The sequence below is a fragment of the Pinus tabuliformis genome, chromosome 4_2, assembly GCF_031772625.1.
Source record: "Pinus tabuliformis cultivar Carrire ecotype Pingquan chromosome 4_2, CPIR1, whole genome shotgun sequence".
Classification (NCBI taxonomy): Eukaryota; Viridiplantae; Streptophyta; class Pinopsida; order Pinales; family Pinaceae; genus Pinus; species Pinus tabuliformis.
This window is the reverse complement of record NC_142304.1, coordinates 168,329,104-168,348,892: the sequence shown is the minus strand read 5'-3', so window position 1 is coordinate 168,348,892 and position 19,789 is coordinate 168,329,104. Positions and strand designations below refer to the sequence as shown.

Sequence of the window (19,789 nt, the reverse complement as noted above, 5' to 3'; positions counted from 1 at the left end):
GTGCTCAAGGGAACCAATTTCTACTTCTTGCTCATCTAGGATATCGAAGCAGAACCCAAAGAAAAACAGCATCCAAAGTGCTCTTGCGATCCACCACACTGCTAGCCCAATCAGCATCAGAATAACCATGCAGCCTCACATTTCCAGTAGTGTATCTCATTCCATGAGTGATTGTGCCCCGAAGATATCTCAGAAAATTCTTGGCGACAATCCAATGTATATGATGAGGCTCAACCATGTACTAGCTCAATGTGTTAACTGCAAAACATATGTCTAGACAGGAGTTCACCAAGAACATCAGTGCTCATATGAGTTTATGATACTCATAAGCATTTCCCAATTCAGGTCCAGCAGCACTACCACATAACTTCTTAAATTTAAGTTCCATCAGAGTAGTCACAGGCTTGCAGTCCACCATCCCAAATCTTTCCAATATCTTCACAACATATTTTCCTTGAGAGAGGAAAATTTCACCTGGCTTTTGCCAAACTTCCAACCCTAGGAAATAGTGCATCGGTCCTAGGTCCTTCATCTCAAATTCAGAAGCCAACTCCCTCTTATATTTGTGAATGAGAGGGATTGCACCTGTCAGAAAGAGGTCGTCCAAATAAAGTACCAGAATGAGAGGTTTATCATTTTCAACATTAAAGTAAAGGTTCGGATCGACTTCACTTCTAGTGAATCCCAGCTTCATCAGATAGTTATCGATCCTCTCATACCAAGCCCGAGGTGCTTGCTTCAATCCATAAAGAGCTTTCTTCAACCTGCATACATGAGATTCTCGATCATCTACTTCAAACCCCTCGGGTTGTTCCAATAGACTTCCTTTTTTATTGAACCATGCAAGAAGGCGGTCTTGACATCCCTCTGATGTAGGTTCCATCCTTGCAAGGAAGAAAGGGCTATGATCGAGCGAATGGTGTTGTATCGGGCAACAGGTGCAAATATCTCATCATAATCTATACCTTCCTTCTGAGAGAAGCCTCCAGCAACAAAGCGAGCCTTGAACTTTTCTACACTTCCATCAACTCCATGCTTGATTTTGTAGAGCCACTTAGAGGTGACAATCGATTTGTCCTAAGGTCTAGGGACCACATCCCAGACATTATTCTTCATAATTGACTCATATTCTTCATTCATAGCATCCTTCCATACTTGTTGCTTCATGGCTTCTTCGAATGATGAAGGCTCATTTTGAATGATAGTGCTCATGGCGATCAAATATCCTTGGTACCTGTTCAGCTTCTTGCTTTCATGGAAAGTCCCCCTTGGTGCAATGTGCCTCTCAACATCTTCGAGAGTCTTCCTAAGCCATGAGGGTCTCCTCTTGGAGGAGGAAGGCTCATGAGGGAGTGGATCAATAGGATCCATAGGTTCATCAACCTCAGGCATCGTTTCTTCCTCTTTTTCACCCTGATTTCCTGTGTCTGCTTCTTTGTCCTTCCTTAGGATAGGAAGGTTGTTGATCTTCCTAAGGGCCATATCTTCGTTGAAGGTGACATCATGACTTATCTCAACTTCCTTTCGACCAACCCCATAAACTTTATATCCCTTAGAATTTTCACTATAGTCCACAAAGATTCCTTTCTTCCCAGATGCACCCAATTTGCTTATTTTCTCTTTCAACACATAGATATATACGGGGCTTCCAAAAATTCTAAAATGAGAGACATCGGGTTTCTTACCAGTGAACATTTCTTCGGGAGTTTTGGAGTCCAATGGCTGATGAGGGCATCGTTTTTGAACATACACGGCGGTAGCTTCGCCCCATTGAAACTTCGGAAGGCCTTGATCATGAAGCATGGCACAGACAGCTTCTACAATAGAGCGGTTCTTCCTTTCAGCCACACCATTTTGCTCATGAGTGTATGGCGTTGTAGTCTCCCTCTTAATGTCAACTTCTCTGCAATAATCTTGGAATTCATTGGATTCGTACTCGGCATATCTGTCACCATTTGTCTCACATCGAGTAGGGCCTTATAATGAAGATGGGCGAACCTCCGGTGCCATAATTCAGATTGTAGAGATGTGTCGCAAGACATGGCTCCCAATGGACTTCCTCCAACTTGTTACAAAGTGTCAACCCTAAACCCAAGATTAAAAGAATCCTTAAAATTTCGTTTCCAAACACGTACCTTTCCATCGATAAAAGCCACCTTGAATCCTTTATCTTCCATTGCTGAAACAGACACCAGGTTCTTCTTGAGATCGGGTACATATAGTACTTCTTGCAAATGAATAGTGTTACCTTGATTCAAATGAAGGGTAACATTCCCTACTCCCTTTACAGGATAGGCGCCATTGTCTCCAAGGATGATCTCCAAGTTTGTCTCCTTTTCTATCAGATTAGAGAGGGCTTCCTTATATCTGGTGAAGTGCCTTGAGGCACCACTATCAATCAGCCAATTTCCCATAGTGTCTGGAGGAGAGGTGGTGGAAAGGGCTGATATAAGATAATACTTTTTTTGCTTATTGTTAAAAACATTGGATTCATCATACCTGGAGTTCCTTGATTTCTTGGAGGGTCGACCATTTCCTTGTTGTCCCGCATTCCTTTTTCCTTTACCATTGGACCTGCCAATCCTTTGATCGTTGTTGTTGTTGTTGAAGTTGCCCTTGGAGTTGTTATGATGGTCATCATCTCGAGGTGTATCCCTTTTATTAGGACACTCCCTTGCATAGTGGACAAACTTATTGCAAACAAAGCATCATCCCTTCCTTCCATTTTTGAATCCCGACCTTCCTTGACTTTGCTTCTTTGGACCTGCATTGTTCTTCCTCTTGGCATGAACAAAGAATGCAGTGGGGTTGCTTCCATTAGAAGGCATTTCTTGCTCCACCATTCTTGTTTCTTCTTGAATGCATCTCGACATCAATTCTTCAAACCCTAGAATTTGATCATTGTTGAGTATGGTGGTTCTAAATACATACCACTCAGGTGGGACTCCTCCATGGGTGGTGAGAGTAAGTTCCCTATCAGGAATGACTTCTCCAATCAAGAGTAGATCATTCTTGATCTCAATAATCCTCAAGAAATAGGATTGAGTGTCCTCGTCCTTTCCCTTCTTAATATCCTTCAACTTATTCTTGAGAAAGAGAATTTGATTAGCATTACTAACCTTGAATATGTCGACCAACCTGTCGTATATATCCTTGGAGGTCTTCAATTCAGAGATATATGGCACCAGATGCTTGTCAATGGAATCCCTGATAATCTTCTTCACTTAGACTTCAGCCCTATTGTACTTGGTCTTCGCAGCAACCGGTGTATTTGAAGGAGGTTTGGGGATTTTACCCTGCACATAATCCATCACTTCTTTTTCTTCCAAGGTCAAATCAAGAGACATCTTCCATCCATGATAGTCATATTTATCATGGAGCTTGTCTTCAGCCGGGAAGTAGGATGACGAACCCATTGAGTCTTTTGTCCTTGTCCTACTGTCTTTGGTGATTGCTCTTTCACCCTTGCTTGGGCTTTGTCTTCACCTCACCTCTGATACCATGTTATTTTTAGTCAACAATGGTATGTTCTATGCTTTAGAGCAATTTTAATTCAATTTCTTTATTAGTCCAATATCAATATCCAGTTTAGCAATCACATCAACATGATAGTAAAATGCAGATAGAACATAAGCATAAACAGTAGAAGACAAGCCAAGAAAAGAGGACACAAGATGTGGCACCAGCCAGGGACAAACCCCAATGTGGGGAAACCCTTGATCAATTCTTCTTATAGTATTCAATAGTTCAGCAGAGAGAGAGTACAATTTACAAATCTGATAATTTATACAACAGCAAAAGAGCCCTAACCAAAAAAGTCAACGTCGGTCAACAGGGCAGATTTCTTTCTCAAATCATCTCGGTCAAACCCAGTCAACTTCAGCCTCCAACAACAAGTCTAACCAGCCCAAAACGGTCCGAAAAAGTCCAGTCAAAACTAGTCAACCTGCAGTCAACCCTAACCACAGTCAACACTAGTCAAACATAGGTCAAACAGCCTCAGATTTCGTGCCTAGAACTGCGGCCTGCTCAAACAGGAATTCCTCATATAAAACCAAAGTCAAAGATGGTCAACGCAGTCAAAACAGCCTCCTAAAGTTTTCAGTCAAATCTGGTCAACGCAGGGACAACGAAAAGACAACCTTTCCCTCGCACGTGTGGAGAGAGAGTGAAGCCCAGAAATTTGTACCCAATCATGTGAGGAGAGAGGAATGTGTGAATATGAAGTGTGTCCAAATGAGGATGAGGCATCATGTATTTATAGTCAAACGTTGAGGGTGAATAGACGTGACTATTGGACATCTGAGCCTACATGAGTTTGTTGGCCGACCTTAACAATTTGTCCATAATCAAAATAAAATCATAACTTCATTTGTACATGTCAAAATTGGATGATCTTTAGATTAATCCTACACCTCTCGAAGAGAGGAATCCAAGAAAAATATCAGCGGTCATAAATAAGATGACCCATGTGGAGTTTGGCCCTAGTTGCCAATTTTAACACTTCAGCGTTTCGATGTTGGCACTAGCTCCACGAGGGCTTATTCTAGGCATAGTCGTCCATGAGTGATGAGACTCAAGATTGTTATCAGACAATCATTTGTCATTTATGACATGTATTTGAATTTTGAACTTGCTGACATTTTTTATTTTAATTATGGATCATGGGTCCTTTTCTTATTCAGTATCTAAATGTTTTGCTTACAAAAATTGAATATTTTATGTTCTACTTTTATAGATATGAGATGATGTTATGAATTATTGCATATATTGTGGTTTTTATAACTTATAAGGATCGGAATTGTCATTAGTTTCTTTTTTGTGCTTAAAACTTACCATATTTTAACGTTTTTTTGTATTTTGACAAGTCTTATAGGGGTCGTTCGCGAGTCTTATACGAGTCTTATAAGGGTCGTTCCCAAGTCTTATACAAGTCAACGAGTCAATAGCGTGACAAGTCTTATACGAGTACAAGTCGTGCAACATTGGCTGGTTGATCCTGCTATGTATCATAAATTGATTGGCTCGTTGAATTATCTTGTGAACAACAGTCCTGATATTTGTTATGTAGTGAATACATTGAGCCAATTCTTGGTCGAGCCTCCTCATGTACATTGGGTTGCAACTAAACACATATTGAGATGCTTGTGAGGTACCATTGAGTATGGTCTAATGTATGCTTCTAATGGGAATTGGCAATTGTATGGTTTCTCCGATGTTGATTGGGCTGGTAGCTCTGGTGATAGAAAGAGCACCTCCGAATATTGTTTTAGCCTGGGCTCCACTATGGTTTCTTGGTCTAGCAGAAAACAGACCTTTATTGTTGTGAGTACAACTGAAGCTAAATACATTGTTGCTAGTGCTGCCTATTGCAAGGCTATATGGTTTCGAAAATTGTTCTCTAATTTGTTTGATCAAATCTTGGAGCCAACTATTATATATTGTAATAATTAAAGTTGTGTAAACCTATCTAAGAACTTGGTGTTCCATGACCGATTAAAGCATATTGAAATCAAATATCACTACATTTGAAATATTGTCCAGAGAGTTGTGAGGCTCGAATATGTTCCTACTGATGAGCAAGTTGTTGATGTATTGACGAAGTCATTGTCCGAGATAAAGTTTGGCTATTTCAGAGAACAACTTGGAGTTGTTGAGAACCCTTCTTTGAGAGAGAGAGAGAGCATTGATTACATAGCATCACATTATGGACCATCTCTTGTAGGTTGTGTGACATAAGAACTTGTGGTTCGGGAGATGTATTGATTCCTCTTGTAGGCTATGTGTCGTGAGACATTGTGGCCCAGAAGACGTATTGTTGATTCCACCTATACGCTATTTGTCGCGAGACATTGTGGTCCGGGAGATGCATTGTTGGTTCCTCCCATAGGCTGTGTGCTATGAGACCTCATGGTCAGCGAGATGCTTTGAGATGGATGCTATGTATCTTTACTTATGTAGAGTTTGAGAGAAAGAAACTTGGATTGTGATCTCTTCCTTGGGCTATGGGCCATGAGACCTATGAATTGGTCAGGAAGATTGATCTTGAGAGAAAACGAAAAACTACCTCCCTAGCTAAGAGGGATTGTTGAAAATTTGGATAGCTACGGTCATTATTTTTCATTAAAAACATGAAGAAAAAATTATGTTATCATCCCTACAAGTTGGCTTCACAAGTTCTTCAAGTCGGCCTCATTAGAGCTAATTAGCCCATGTCAAACTAATATAAATTGGGCATCGATGGCACTCATTGAAGCAACCAATCACAAGCAAGTTCAATCTGCAATCCTCAGCGACATTCCACGTGTGTGAAAATCAGAAGAAAGTCTATTAGAGCTGCGTTGACTTTTTCTTGAAGCTACATTGACCAAGTTTGTTTTGGGTTCATTGGCATCTGTTTTTGGATCTCTGCTTTGATCTTTTGGACGGCCGAAGATTTCAGAGTTTGTTTACTTCTGTTGACTGAAGATTTCGCTCTCATTTATTGGCACATTGACCTGCGTTGACTGCTTCTCTGGGCTGCTGATTTGACCGAAAGTCTTTGACTATTTTGTTGACTGTTCTGTGGCCATCTCAGAGCCGAATTTCAGCCCTCTTCCTCAGACATCTCAGGAGAGAATCTTGACCTACTTGTGCAGACTACATTCATTGACCAGAAGTTGACTTTCTCTCTCTTGTTGACTGATTTTGACTGGGACTCTATTGAGGTCAGATTTGGATTTATTGGAATATTCTTGATGTACTTTTGATGGACAGAATCTCTCTCTCATAAGGAAAGAATTTTGGTTGGTTTTTTCCCTTGTGAGTTTTGCCCTGACTGTGAGCCTAATCTTGGTGTCTCTTGTCTATTGCTTATTGTTCATTGTCTATTGTGATCTCTATTTACTGCTCTTATTGAAGAATTGAATGGTTGAAGTTTTTCATGTATAGCTACTTGTTGATTAAAGTATAAAGAAGGAACTGATTGCATCAATAAAAGTAGTTATAAATTGTGAAAAACTATTCTAGTCCTAGCTACACTAGAATTTCAACATGTTTCACACTCTAATGGCATTCTATGGTTGAATTGAGCAAGACTTGTTTCTCATTTTCCAAGCATAGTATTGAATAAGCACATTTGTCTCAGTGTAATCTTATTTGGCATTTGTTCATTATTGAAGATCTGATCTACTCACTCACACACTCAAACATGCTTTGTATCCTTGAGAGTGTGGTGTTATTTGTTAATCAAGCAAAGTCTTAGAACTCCCATTCATTACTCAATGATTCGACTTGACCTTTAGGGACTAACCCCTTGACTAGAATCCTTTCCTCATAGTCTAAAGAGTGGGACAAGGCCATCAAGGTGACAGTGGGTGGCTTCCTTAAGTGTTGCCTCAAGGCTCTCTTGTTGGGGTTAAGCCTTTTCCCTTTAGGAGATAGCTTGAGAGGCAATAGGACTTAATGATGCATGGTTCTTGATTTATTCTATATTGTTCAGCAATGAAATATAGGACATGTTTCAAAAAAACAGAAAAAAATGAAAGTGAGCTATTCATTTGACACTGCTCCACAGTCCAGAAGGAACCAGTCAGTCTGTGTGTCCAAAGATTTTTTTGATGATGTCATTATGGAGATATATATTCATCCAAACGTACAAGTGCAACAGTAATGATATCCAAAGATTTCTTTGGTAATGTCATTATGGAGATATGCAACCAAGTCTACCAGTGCAACTGTAATAATTTCCTATGGAAAAAGCAGCTTAAATCCATTGAAATCTGAGATTTCAAGAATTCAGGAGCCATCATATTCTACAAAGACAAATAGGAAACATAAAAGAAATCAATGGATAGAAGGATCAGTCCAAAATATGGACAGACATAAAACTCATGAAAAATGGAGAAGCAGAATAAAAGCCCCCCTTCAAGAAGATCTTGGCATAGACAACACAACAAATGGAGACATGGATGATACCAATGAGTAAAGCAGTTGCACTCAGCACAAGCCCCAAATTTCATTCGTAAACATTATCAAGTCTTTTTGTTTGTGGCTCTACTTTCTGAAGCCCCTATTTTGTGATAGACAATCAATTTCGTATTCAAAAAGGTTAACCTTTGTTTAGGAATGAAAATTTTTTCTAGCTGTACACTCTGGATTACAAGAGAAAGTCAAGTGGATTTCATTCATATTTTCTATTTCTGAAACACCACTACCCGTGGTTATAGGCGAGACAGTTTGTCATACTTTGTAAGTTAATATATTGTCTTGTTCTGTTTAAAGAAACAAGCAGAGTGAGAACTTATGAATAATCAAGATAATGTAGTAATGCACCTAATAGACAAAATGGAGTCCAACCCAACTGGAGTTAGACCTTGTTTCTCAAGATCTTACAAATATCCTAAAAGTGTATGTCAGCGGAAGTAATCAAAGTAAAAAGTAAGAAATTCTATTTTGATAAACACTAGTACTAAAAGGAGCAAGAAAAGTGTCTCAAGTTGTTTTTGAAGAAACCATCTCATTTTGAAAAAATCATGAACAACTAGGAAGACTGGACCATAAAATTAAATAACCAACGAAGCACTGATTTGGCATTTCCTCAATTTTTCAGATATGCTTTTGTCTGGCTTTGAGGTAGCTGAACCTAGCATTTTGGTCAGAATAGGTAGATTTCAATTTTCTGATTGTCAAATTAATAATGCAAAGGTATAGACAGGTGCTTACATTTTCAGTTAATTAGAGAAGAAAAGATATCTATGGTAAGAATACACATTGGGAAAAACTATTCTAGTCCTAGCTACACTAGAATTTCAACATGTTTCACACTCTAATGGCATTCTATGGTTGAATTGAGCAAGACTTGTTTCTCATTTTCCAAGCATAGTATTGAATAAGCACATTTGTCTCAGTGTAATCTTATTTGGCGTTTGTTCATTATTGAAGATCTGATCTACTCACTCACACACTCAAACATGCTTTGTATCCTTGAGAGTGTGGTGTTATTTGTTAATCAAGCAAAGTCTTAGAACTCCCATTCATTACTCAATGATTCGACTTGACCTTTAGGGACTAACCCCTTGACTAGAATCCTTTCCTCATAGTCTAAAGAGTGGGACAAGGCCATCAAGGTGACAGTGGGTGGCTTCCTTAGGTGTTGCCTCAAGGCTCTCTTGTTGGGGTTAAGCCTTTTCCCTTTAGGAGATAGCTTGAGAGGCAATAGGACTTAATGATGCATGGTTCTTGATTTATTCTATATTGTTCAGCAATGAAATATAGGACATGTTTCCAAAAAAACAGAAAAAAAATGAAAGTGAGCTATTCATTTGACACTTCTCCACAGTCCAGAAGGAACCAGTCAGTCTGTGTGTCCAAAGATTTTTTTGATGATGTCATTATGTAGATATATATTCATCCAAACCTACAAGTGCAACAGTAATGATATCCAAAGATTTCTTTGGTAATGTCATTATGGAGATATGCAACCAAGTCTACCAGTGCAACTGTAATAATTTCCTATGGAAAAAGCAGCTTAAATCCATTGAAATCTGAGATTTCAAGAATTCAGGAGCCATCATATTCTACAAAGACAAATAGGAAACATAAAAGAAATCAATGGATAGAAGGATCAGTCCAAAATATGGACAGACATAAAACTCATGAAAAATGGAGAAGCAGAATAAAAGCCCCCCTTCAAGAAGATCTTGGCATAGACAACACAACAAATGGAGACATGGATGATACCAATGAGTAAAGCAGTTGCACTCAGCACAAGCCCCAAATTTCATTCGTAAACATTATCAAGTCTTTTTGTTTGTGGCTCTACTTTCTGAAGCCCCTATTTTGTGATAGACAATCAATTTCGTATTCAAAAAGGTTAACCTTTGTTTAGGAATGAAAATTTTTTCTAGCTGTACACTCTGGATTACAAGAGAAAGTCAAGTGGATTTCATTCATATTTTCTATTTCTGAAACACCACTACCCGTGGTTATAGGCGAGACAGTTTGTCATACTTTGTAAGTTAATATATTGTCTTGTTCTGTTTAAAGAAACAAGCAGAGTGAGAACTTATGAATAATCAAGATAACGTAGTAATGCACCTAATAGAAAAAATGGAGTCCAACCCAACTGGAGTTAGACCTTGTTTCTCAAGATCTTACAAATATCCTAAAAGTGTATGTCAGCGGAAGTAATCAAAGTAAAAAGTAAGAAATTCTATTTTGATAAACACTAGTACTAAAAGGAGCAAGAAAAGTGTCTCAAGTTGTTTTTGAAGAAACCATCTCATTTTCAAAAAATCATGAACAACTAGGAAGACTGGACCATAAAATTAAATAACCAACGAAGCACTGATTTGGCATTTCCTCAATTTTTCAGATATGCTTTTGTCTGGCTTTGAGGTAGCTGAACCTAGCATTTTGGTCAGAATAGGTAGATTTCAATTTTCTGATTGTCAAATTAATAATGCAAAGGTATAGACAGGTGCTTACATTTTCAGTTAATTAGAGAAGAAAAGATATCTATGGTAAGAATACACATTAGGAAATGGGGTGGTTTTCTAAAATGATTATTGTATTATAATGCAAATGGTTCATTCAAAAGGAAATAGATAACCAATATCATAACCATAGAGATGTCACCTACCTAGCGATACAATGATAAAAGATATAAAGGTACCAACTGCACCAAATAAGAGAATGGTGGCAAAGTTGCGAAAAAATTGTTTCTTCTTCACCTGAAATCTGAACAAAGTAATTTCAAGTCATAAAGAAAGATACAAATCACTGTTTGACATCTTACCAAACTATTACATCAAACAAATTCACTAAATATGAGAAAAATAAAACTATATCCTTGGTAACATATAATGTATAAATAAAAGAATATCTATTAATAGTAGATAGAAGCATTATGATACACTACTCATAACCTAATAGCACGATCTACCTAATCCAATATAAAATAAATAATTTATTTTTGCAGGAGAGAGAGAAGAAAGTTAGAATGTTCAGCAAGGAAAGAATGTTGGAAAAACAAAAAGATCTATCATTAATTCCAAGAGGTTTACTCCTAACCTTCGAAGAGTCATACTAAAGGTGGTCCTTGATAATATTTCCTCATTCTCTTGTCCCATTAAACGTTGTTTTCAGATTATTTTTAAACCTGCTCTTGCCTGGTGAACCATTAAATATTAAGCTAAAGCTAGGATTGTGGTCTCTAGCAGATTTGGAAGACTGTATATCTCATATAGTTGATTGTTTGTATGTCCAACAAATGGATATTTGTATCATGTTGTTTGGCATGCATGACCCATATAAATGTCATAGCCTGGGGACTTATTAGAAAATGGAATAAGCATGAGCTCAAGCACTCTAAGAGAACTATGAGGATAAATTTTTTGACAACTCTTACCAAATATGTGGTCTTATGAACCCCCAATAGTACTTGTGCAACTAGAGGGTTAAGATCTAGCGAGATTCCATCGCACTGGTCTCATTTTAGATGCATCCAAATATTGGCATTGATCAGGGCTCCTTCCAAAGTCAGTTTCACCAGATTCCAAAAAACAACTATTTTTGGCAGTTTGCTTTTATCAAAGTCAGTTTCACCAGATTCCAAAATATCACTATTTTTAGCAGTTTGCTTTTATCCAGTATCTGAAAACTTTGGGCCTGCATATCATAGATGATTACATATTCTTGATCCTTGTAAAAAGGCGAGTGCAATAAGTGTTGAAAATTCTAGCGAGCGGAAGGTCTTCTCTGGCTCGTGGTTTAGCCAAAAAGACGACTTATCTTTCTTTGACCATGGAGTGAGTTCATGGAGATGGTGAGATTTCCAGTTTGCGGAAATAACTTCACGAGTTCATGCATAATGTTGGAGGACCAGTTACGTGGTCTCTTTTTCAATTTGACTACAAGATCGAAAGGCAGTTCAAGTTTAGAAAGGACGAGTTGGGAGCTTCAGTTTTTGATTGAAGGAAGGACAAGTTATAACTCTAGTGATGATTAGAGAGAGAACCAGTTCAACTCAGTTAACTAATCAATCACAAGTCAAGTTCTAAATTTGTAACTTGCCTTTCCTAATGGGAAATATTAAGTGATAACAAAAAATAAAGCATAAACATGTAACCATAAAACTAACGCACTGACATAATGACAAATTGCACCAAAAATTGTACCAAGAGTTGAGCCATTTTATTAATTGAGAAAACAAGGTACATATAAATGAAGAAAAGGAACCTGGGCTTGCTACAGCAAGCTAGTCAAGTCCCAAGTGAAAATGGAGTTGCCCAAGTGCTGGAAACTGCTCTCCCCAAATCTTTGTGTTGGCCCAGTAAATTCTATTATTGCTGGCCGGAATAGAATTGGTGTTTCGGGCCTCTAAACTACTCAGAAAATTCTGGGAAATTCACTGGAGCCTCCTCACAAGGAACCCAGAATAACCCAGAAAAATCTCATAGACCCAAGTGATAGAAATGGTCCCAGAGTGAACTGCACCCTTCTCCAATAATTTTTGTTGTTGGTTGCTGACTAGAACACTGATTTCTACCAGAAATACAACCCAAAAAATTCTACAAAATTAACCCCGGACTCCTCTCACCAAACCCATAAAAACCCATAAAGGGTTTGGGTTGAATCCACCAATCCTCGGTGACCCCCAATAAGTGCAAATCGCCAAATCTAGCCAGAAAACGCCCCACAGTTTGATATTACGGAATTATGCCCAAATCTACCACTAGTTAAATTCTCCCTTGAGGTTTACCTCCAATCTCCAACCCTTATCTCTCCACAATTCTTCTCCCTACTTCCCTTACATAGGCTAATCCATAAACCCTTACACACTTTCAAATGAAAATAATTTCGTCCCGATAGATTTGTTGCTTTCTATCCCTGCAAAATCGCCACAAAATCCCCAGCTCCAACTAGGAAAATCCTCCTGCAAATAGCCCAGATTCCAACTCGCTGTACGCTGGACCTGTTACACCTATTTTATCACAAGTCAAAGGAAACAGTTGTGCGAATTTTTTCAAAGCTCAAAATCATCAGCCAACACTTTCATATGTCATTGTAAACACAAATTCTGCAAATTGTAATATAAATGATGCTAGTATGACCGTTTAATTATGTAACAACCTAGGTAAGCCTATGATTTTGGCGATGAATTTCATCTTAGGAGGTTTTTCGTCTCACCGCATTATGTGTGTTTCTAAACACGGATAATCGGAAAAGTTTTTTCCCCCAGATTAAACCTCAAAGCTAGGGTGGAATTATTGACAAAGTCTTACGTGAGTCTTAGTGTTCTTAGTCTAGTTTATTCTAAAAGTGATTTGGGAATAATTTAAGCTATTTAGCTAAATTATTTTATTACAGATCAGTTGATCTACTAGATCATATTGTGTCGTAGAATTGGGTAAAAATTTTGAGGGTCTATAACGAATAGGCATTCCCCCTTTCAAGGTTGAAATTGTAATTATCTCATGTAAAAATATTTTAATGCGTGGTCCCTCGCAATCAGACACCATGGCTAAAGCATTTGAGGGTAGAAGAATAATTAATCCCCTCGAAGTGTCAATTAATTAGTTTTTCTGGCAAAATAAAGATTAAATCCTAAGCCAGAAAATCAAGTAATTTAGAGTCAAAAAATAAATTCTGGAGAAATTAATTTCTCCACATGGAAAATGACCAAAAAATTGTGGGTCATGAAGAAGTCAAATTTTGGAGGTCCCCCACCAAGACAAAAATGGATTTTTTGAGAAACATTGAGCCCTTGGATCTTGGTGGTTAATTCAAAGTCAAATTTTTGAGGAAATTAATCTAAAATGATTGTTTTTGGATTAATAAAAAATGTTTTTAATGAGAAATTCGAAAAATCCTCAAAAAATATATTTTTTCAACGGCAAATATTAAAAGATGATCAAGTATTTATGAACGTTCGAGATTACTTTGAGGGGGATCAAGCCAACTAGCCGATATTTTCCACTTGGAGGGATTTCTCTATAAATAGAAGGCATTTTGCTTTTATTCATCACCTTTGGCTAATGTAATTTTGTAAATGCTGGTGTGAAGCCATTATTTTGTTAAGAACGTTTGAAATTCATAATAAAAGACTTTGGGATTCAATTCATGGTGTCTATGTCTCATTGATCTATCGTACGTGTTAGGCATGTGAATTCCTATATTGTGCCTAAAATTTTATAAACTTGTTTATTCATTAGATGATGATAAGAACATTCTAATGGTAGAATTTGGGTCTATCTTAGGTGATCTGATTCACCATATGTCTAACAAGTTTTCTTGAAGATAATATATAGAGTTTGCAAGTTCCCTGGCCCTTGGACTCTATGTTCATAGACTATAGGCACAAGTTGTCCTTGTTTGGCTTCGGGAAATTTATGTGATTTTCTTACTTCGCTAAGACTGTGGTTAATAGAGGGGGCTCCTCATGCCTTCCAGCAACGGATTCCCATCAACATTGCTGCTGCTGCTATTGTCACAGAAGGGCCGGGGCTCCCCACTTGCAGGCTACACAGTTCATGGACACGGGTAGCCCCAATGCAGGACCACCCTCGCTTCCAGCGTTTGGCACTGCAGTGTTTACTCTTGGAAACATCAGCGCACACATTTCAGTCCTATTTATTAAGGAAAACGAGAAGGATGAAGACGGGTCGAGCAGCAGAGAATCGCCCTCCGATGACCAACCGCAAAGGGCTGAGGAAAGGGCTCCTGAGAAGGCTCCCACCCAACTTCAGACGCAGGAGGCGTCGTCATCCAAGGCAGGGGAAGAACGGGAAGGCCTCCCTGAAGAATACGGATGGGTCCCGATCATTGAGGAGGAGCCTGAAGAGTAGCAGTCAGTGGAACGCTCCGTCGACCATCTTTTTGTTCAGGTCTTTTGTCTCGGTCGCTATTTGTGTATGGGATAAATCACATGTTTATGTCTGGGTCTTTTAGTTCTTATGCAGGTCTTTATGTGCTTTGGTTTCAGTTAGTAGGTCTTTTAAGGGCGATAGCACAAGTCCTTGGTCGCCCCTGCGAGGGTAGTTTTTTGTGTCAAAGCCCCTGCGAGGGTAATGTTGGTTTAAGAATGAAAACTCTGACGAATTTTGAGGCGGCTTGGACTCATTTCTTTGGAAGGGCCAGCTGCCAACCCACAGTGCCACTGTCGGCCATGGGAAACCTGTTTTTTTGTCTGTAATGTTCTTATGTACATAATTAAATAGATTAGCATAGTTTTACTGAGAAAAAAAAAAAGACTGTGGTTAATATCTATCTTTCAAAATACATCAAGCCATTGTCATTGTAATAAAAAATATTCTCTAAAAAATCTTTCAAGCATTGTATATTTGTATATATTTTGTAAATTATTTGTTTTGCAGCAATTTGGGGTTTGGGGTTTTATTTAAAATTTGTATATATTGGAGTTTTCGGTATTTTTATTTTCATTTGTGCATGTGAGGTCTAAGCTATTTGAAGAAGATTTGTTGGGGTTTGAGCTAGATCTAGGCCTTTGAGGGTAAGATGTAGTCTCCAAATTTTTGCAGGGTCAGCATCAAGGAATTTTGCAGTAAAATTGAGTAATATTGAAGATCTAAAGCAAATAATTTTTTGAGCAAGAGTTTCAATTTTTTTAGGGCCTCTAGGCCTAGTCGTTTCCCTTGGTTGGCCTAGCCACAACCCTAAAAGGGCTATGGCCCCCTTGTTTACCCTTGTCCTGAGGCATAGAGACCTCGGCCTCCTTCCTAGGTTGGACGATAGCCCTTTTAGGGCTTGCCGTGGGAATTTTTAGGCCTCTAAGGCTTGGCCACAACTCTTTTCAGCCCTCCATCCTCTTCGAACTCTCCTCTTAGCCCCTCTTTTCTCCTCCTTACCCCTTCGCTAGCCTCCTTCAGCCCTCGACTTCCCTTCTTTCCCTCTACCGTAGGCCCCAGGCCCCTCCTAACCCTTGTGGCAGCCTCTCTTCCTAGGCCGCAACCCCTATGGGGCCTACAATAGCCCTAAGGGGCTCTTCTCACCCTAAAGCAGGCCTCCATTTGGCCTCTTCCCTTTGTTTCCCCCTCCTTGAGCCTAATGCTAGCCTTCTAGGGCCTAGTATTGCCCTTTCCTTGCCTCATTTGCCCTCTTTCCCTCACTGTTGGTGATCATTTAAATTCTGAGCTAACAATTGGTGTTGTTGCATTGATTTTGGGTTCAAAACTTGTGTTTTCAAGTGGCATAGATATTGGAAAAAATTGGGAGAAGTTGGGCAAGTTCCTCCAAGGCCTCAAGGCCTAACGGTTTGATCTCTAAACCCTTTTACCCTCACTGTTTTTCTACAGCACTCTAATCCCTTCCTAACAGTGACAAAATCCTCATAAAAGAATCATAAAATTAATTGGCAGCTTTCCTAATACATTGCTAAGTCATTGGTTGCAATTGGGCATTCATCATTTGGCATGAATTTACAAGTTTTTTTGATTGTTATCTCTGCATCATAAGTCTAATATAACAGTGGCAAATGCATCATAAGAGGGTTAATTCATTTAAAGTCTTGCGTTAGCAAAGGTGGGTTGGTATTTGGTTTCTATCACTTGCATTTGGCATAAGTTTACTCACTGTTAGCTCACTGCTCTCATAATTTGTCTACTCCTGTCATAGAGTTTACTTACTGCTCATTTGAATTTAATTGGAACATACATGACATAAGTGCTTTCACGTACTCATGCTCTATTGTTCATAATTGAAGGCATTGTTTTTCAATTAAGTTGCTAAATGATTTGACAATTATTGCGAAGAAGAACACTAACATTTGTTGTCTTGTGAAGTTCCATAATCCTAATTGTGCACATAGGCTCACTCTCTAAAGCATTTAACATTAATCTCGAGAGTATCTTGTCAAGTATCTTGTGTTACATTAATTGTCCTTTGGAAATCTAATTGTCTCTATCAACCTAATTGGCATTGAAGTAACTTTTCCTTATTGTGTTTAAAAGAATATCAATAAGCAATTTGTGATCTTGGATAATTAAAAATCTAATTGGTAATCATTGTGACATTTGCATCTAAGATCAAGTGTTCTTGGCTTGAGAGTTAGTGGATCATTATCATCATTTATTGGTTAATAGCTTTGTGGATGATAGCTTTATCTTGAGCATAGTGGTGATCTATAATATATATCGAGCAATTTTATCTCTTGTTGGCACTATTGAACTTAAACACTTGTCTTGTGGTTGAGATTACCTTTTCTAAGCATTGTCAAGTACTTGATATCTTAACTTAAAGTAAATCATAACTAAGTACTTAAAGAAACATTTACGTAATCTCACCTTAAGATCACTCATCTTGCATCTCATCTTAAGACTAGTCTTGCATTAATAACTTACCTCCAAGCATAAGCTTCGTTGATAGAAAGATAGGAACACCTTTCTCACCTAGCTTTAGGAGCCTAGCACCTCTTTAGTGGTTAACACAGTGACTTTGCAATCATCAGAGCCATAGTCTCTGTAACGACGGAGGCACCAGGTAGTTAGTACCTGAGGGGAGGTATCATTAATCAAGCCTTTGCTTGCTTCCCCTTGGCCTCCTTCTCACAACCTACTCTAGAGACTAGCTTCAAAATAGTGAATAAGAAAGATATACCTAGAATAGGCATATAATTAAAATAAACCAAGATCTTGCATCTCACCTAGTTTGTAGGATTTACATCTCATCTAGGATAGTCAAGCATTTATCAAGCAACGGTTGTTCATCTAGTCATTTGGTCCTTAATTGATGTATAGCAAGTAGTTGACTCCATAAGGCATTAGTCTCATTAATAATTTAATCTAATCTCATAACTTGCTAGAATCAAACAAATGGCTAGGCCATTCAATTGTGTCTCCCAAACTCGTTGGTTGTCAACTTGTCCTTCATTTGCATCTTCCATTAGGACAACCCCCCATAGCCTGTTGTTAGAAGACAGCTAGAATGGAGAGGTCGAGGATCAAAGTGACAGCCCCCGACCTGAGTCGTTGTCGCACCGTGCCTATACAATCTGAGCGACAAATTTTTTTGTGGTCATTAACAGGGATACTTTATTCTCGGTGCTTCAATGACATTTTCTCATCATATCATTCTTCATCTTTACATTAGCCCGTCAAGCGGCACAACATTTTTTGGTGTCGTTCTCAAGGACCAATTTATTGGACCTTGGCTTTGCAACATTCATCTTAATCATCTTCATCTTCTCATTATCTCATCATTCCTTACCCCATCAACGCCACATTTTCTGGTGCCATTATATCTCTTCATCTTTCATCACCTTATCTTTTTTCCTCTTACTAATTTGTTCATCTTTTCTATCTGGACCTTTAGCACCTAGACATTTCGGTTAGTTTCCTGTTTGGGTGGCAACTCCAGTTATTCATCTTACTCTAGAAGAAATCCTGGTAGCTCGGTTAGCCCCACTCCCGATCCTGAAGAGGCTCTAAGAGCTCGTTTAAACAAATTACATTCTAGAAAGCATTTAATATTTCTCAGATAGGAAGCCCTCCCTGATATCCACTTGCTTTTCATTAATCCCGCCAATCAAGACTTCATGGATTATTACAACCCTTGCAACTTTGCCAACATTCAAGGGTATTCTCACAATCTTCCAAATGTTGCTATGGACAAGCTTTCGATCTTCCAAGGGAACAATGCAATCAATGTTGTTGAGCACATAAAGAGGTTCAACACCTTTCTGCAAAGATATGCTCATGCGACTGCATATAATCATGAGGATGTTAAAATGAAGTTGTTTGTCCTTACATTAGAAGAAGTCACATTGGATTGGTTCCATGACAAACCGAATAATGCTTTTGACTCTTTGTGAGCCCTTACTGATGCATTCAAAGATAAATTTGGGGATAAAAGAGAGGGAAAATATTTGGTCAAAGAGCTTAATTCTATTAAGAAAAGAGAAAATGAGACAGTTGAAGAGTTCAATCAAAGATTTAATGGTCTTCTAAAAGATATGACTCAAGATTACAAGTCGCTTGACAAAAAAGTGTTGGAACAATACCTTGAAGCCTTTTGCATTGACACTCAATATGAGATAAGACATGCCAAGCCTGCCAATTTAGTTGTTGCCCAGAATACAACTGAGGAGTTAGAAAAGGATAAGAAAGCTTCAGGTAAGTCAGAGATCCCTAGTTTTGAAAGAGGTTTGATCAAGTCTAAAGGAAAAGAAATTAAGGAAGAAGAGTGTGACTCAATTAAAGAATTAACTCAAATAATTAAGGAAATGAGAATTGAGCATGCTAGAACGATAAGTGATATGCAGTCTAGGCTAATTCAGATGGAAAGAAATCAAGTGCAGAATGTGCAACCTAGAAATAACAATAATAACAGAGGAAACAATAATCCATGGCCAAGAAGGAATCCTCCTAATGATCAGAGACCTCCTACTCCAATTGAGTCTGCCAATGTTGTTGATCAACCTATCCCATTTTGCAAACCATGTGAAAGTTTCCATGAAGAAAGTTTGTGTGTTATTGCTAGAAAAATCTTGGATGAAGCAACAAATGAATAGATAAATAATGTTAGTCAGAATTCCTCCAAGGAGGGTCATTGCACAAATATGATTTCTTCATCCTTCACCATAAAAAACTTCAGTGACGAAAAGAATCCTTTCATACAGATGTATGGTGAATCTCCATCTCAGGAACAAATTCTAGAAATTGCTATAAGGGTTATACTTATCAAAGGAAAGGTAAAGAGAAAAGTCAGAATAAACAGGTTGCATATGAAAGGTATACATTAGGATTGAAAGTCGATTGGACTGAATGGATAAATAGTATTAAGATGTCTATTC

General features: G+C 38.3%; 1 protein-coding gene across 1 annotated transcript in view; it reads right to left on the bottom strand.

Annotated features, from left to right (window-relative positions):
* LOC149168713 (sodium/hydrogen exchanger 2-like) overlaps positions 1-19,789 on the bottom strand; it is a 258,168-nt gene that overhangs the window by 222,043 nt on the left and 16,336 nt on the right. Inside the window, exon 3 of the mRNA XM_089428385.1 lies at positions 10,622-10,719. Coding sequence (XP_089284511.1) covers positions 10,622-10,719 — 98 coding nt within the window. The remainder of the gene's footprint in view (positions 1-10,621; positions 10,720-19,789) is intronic.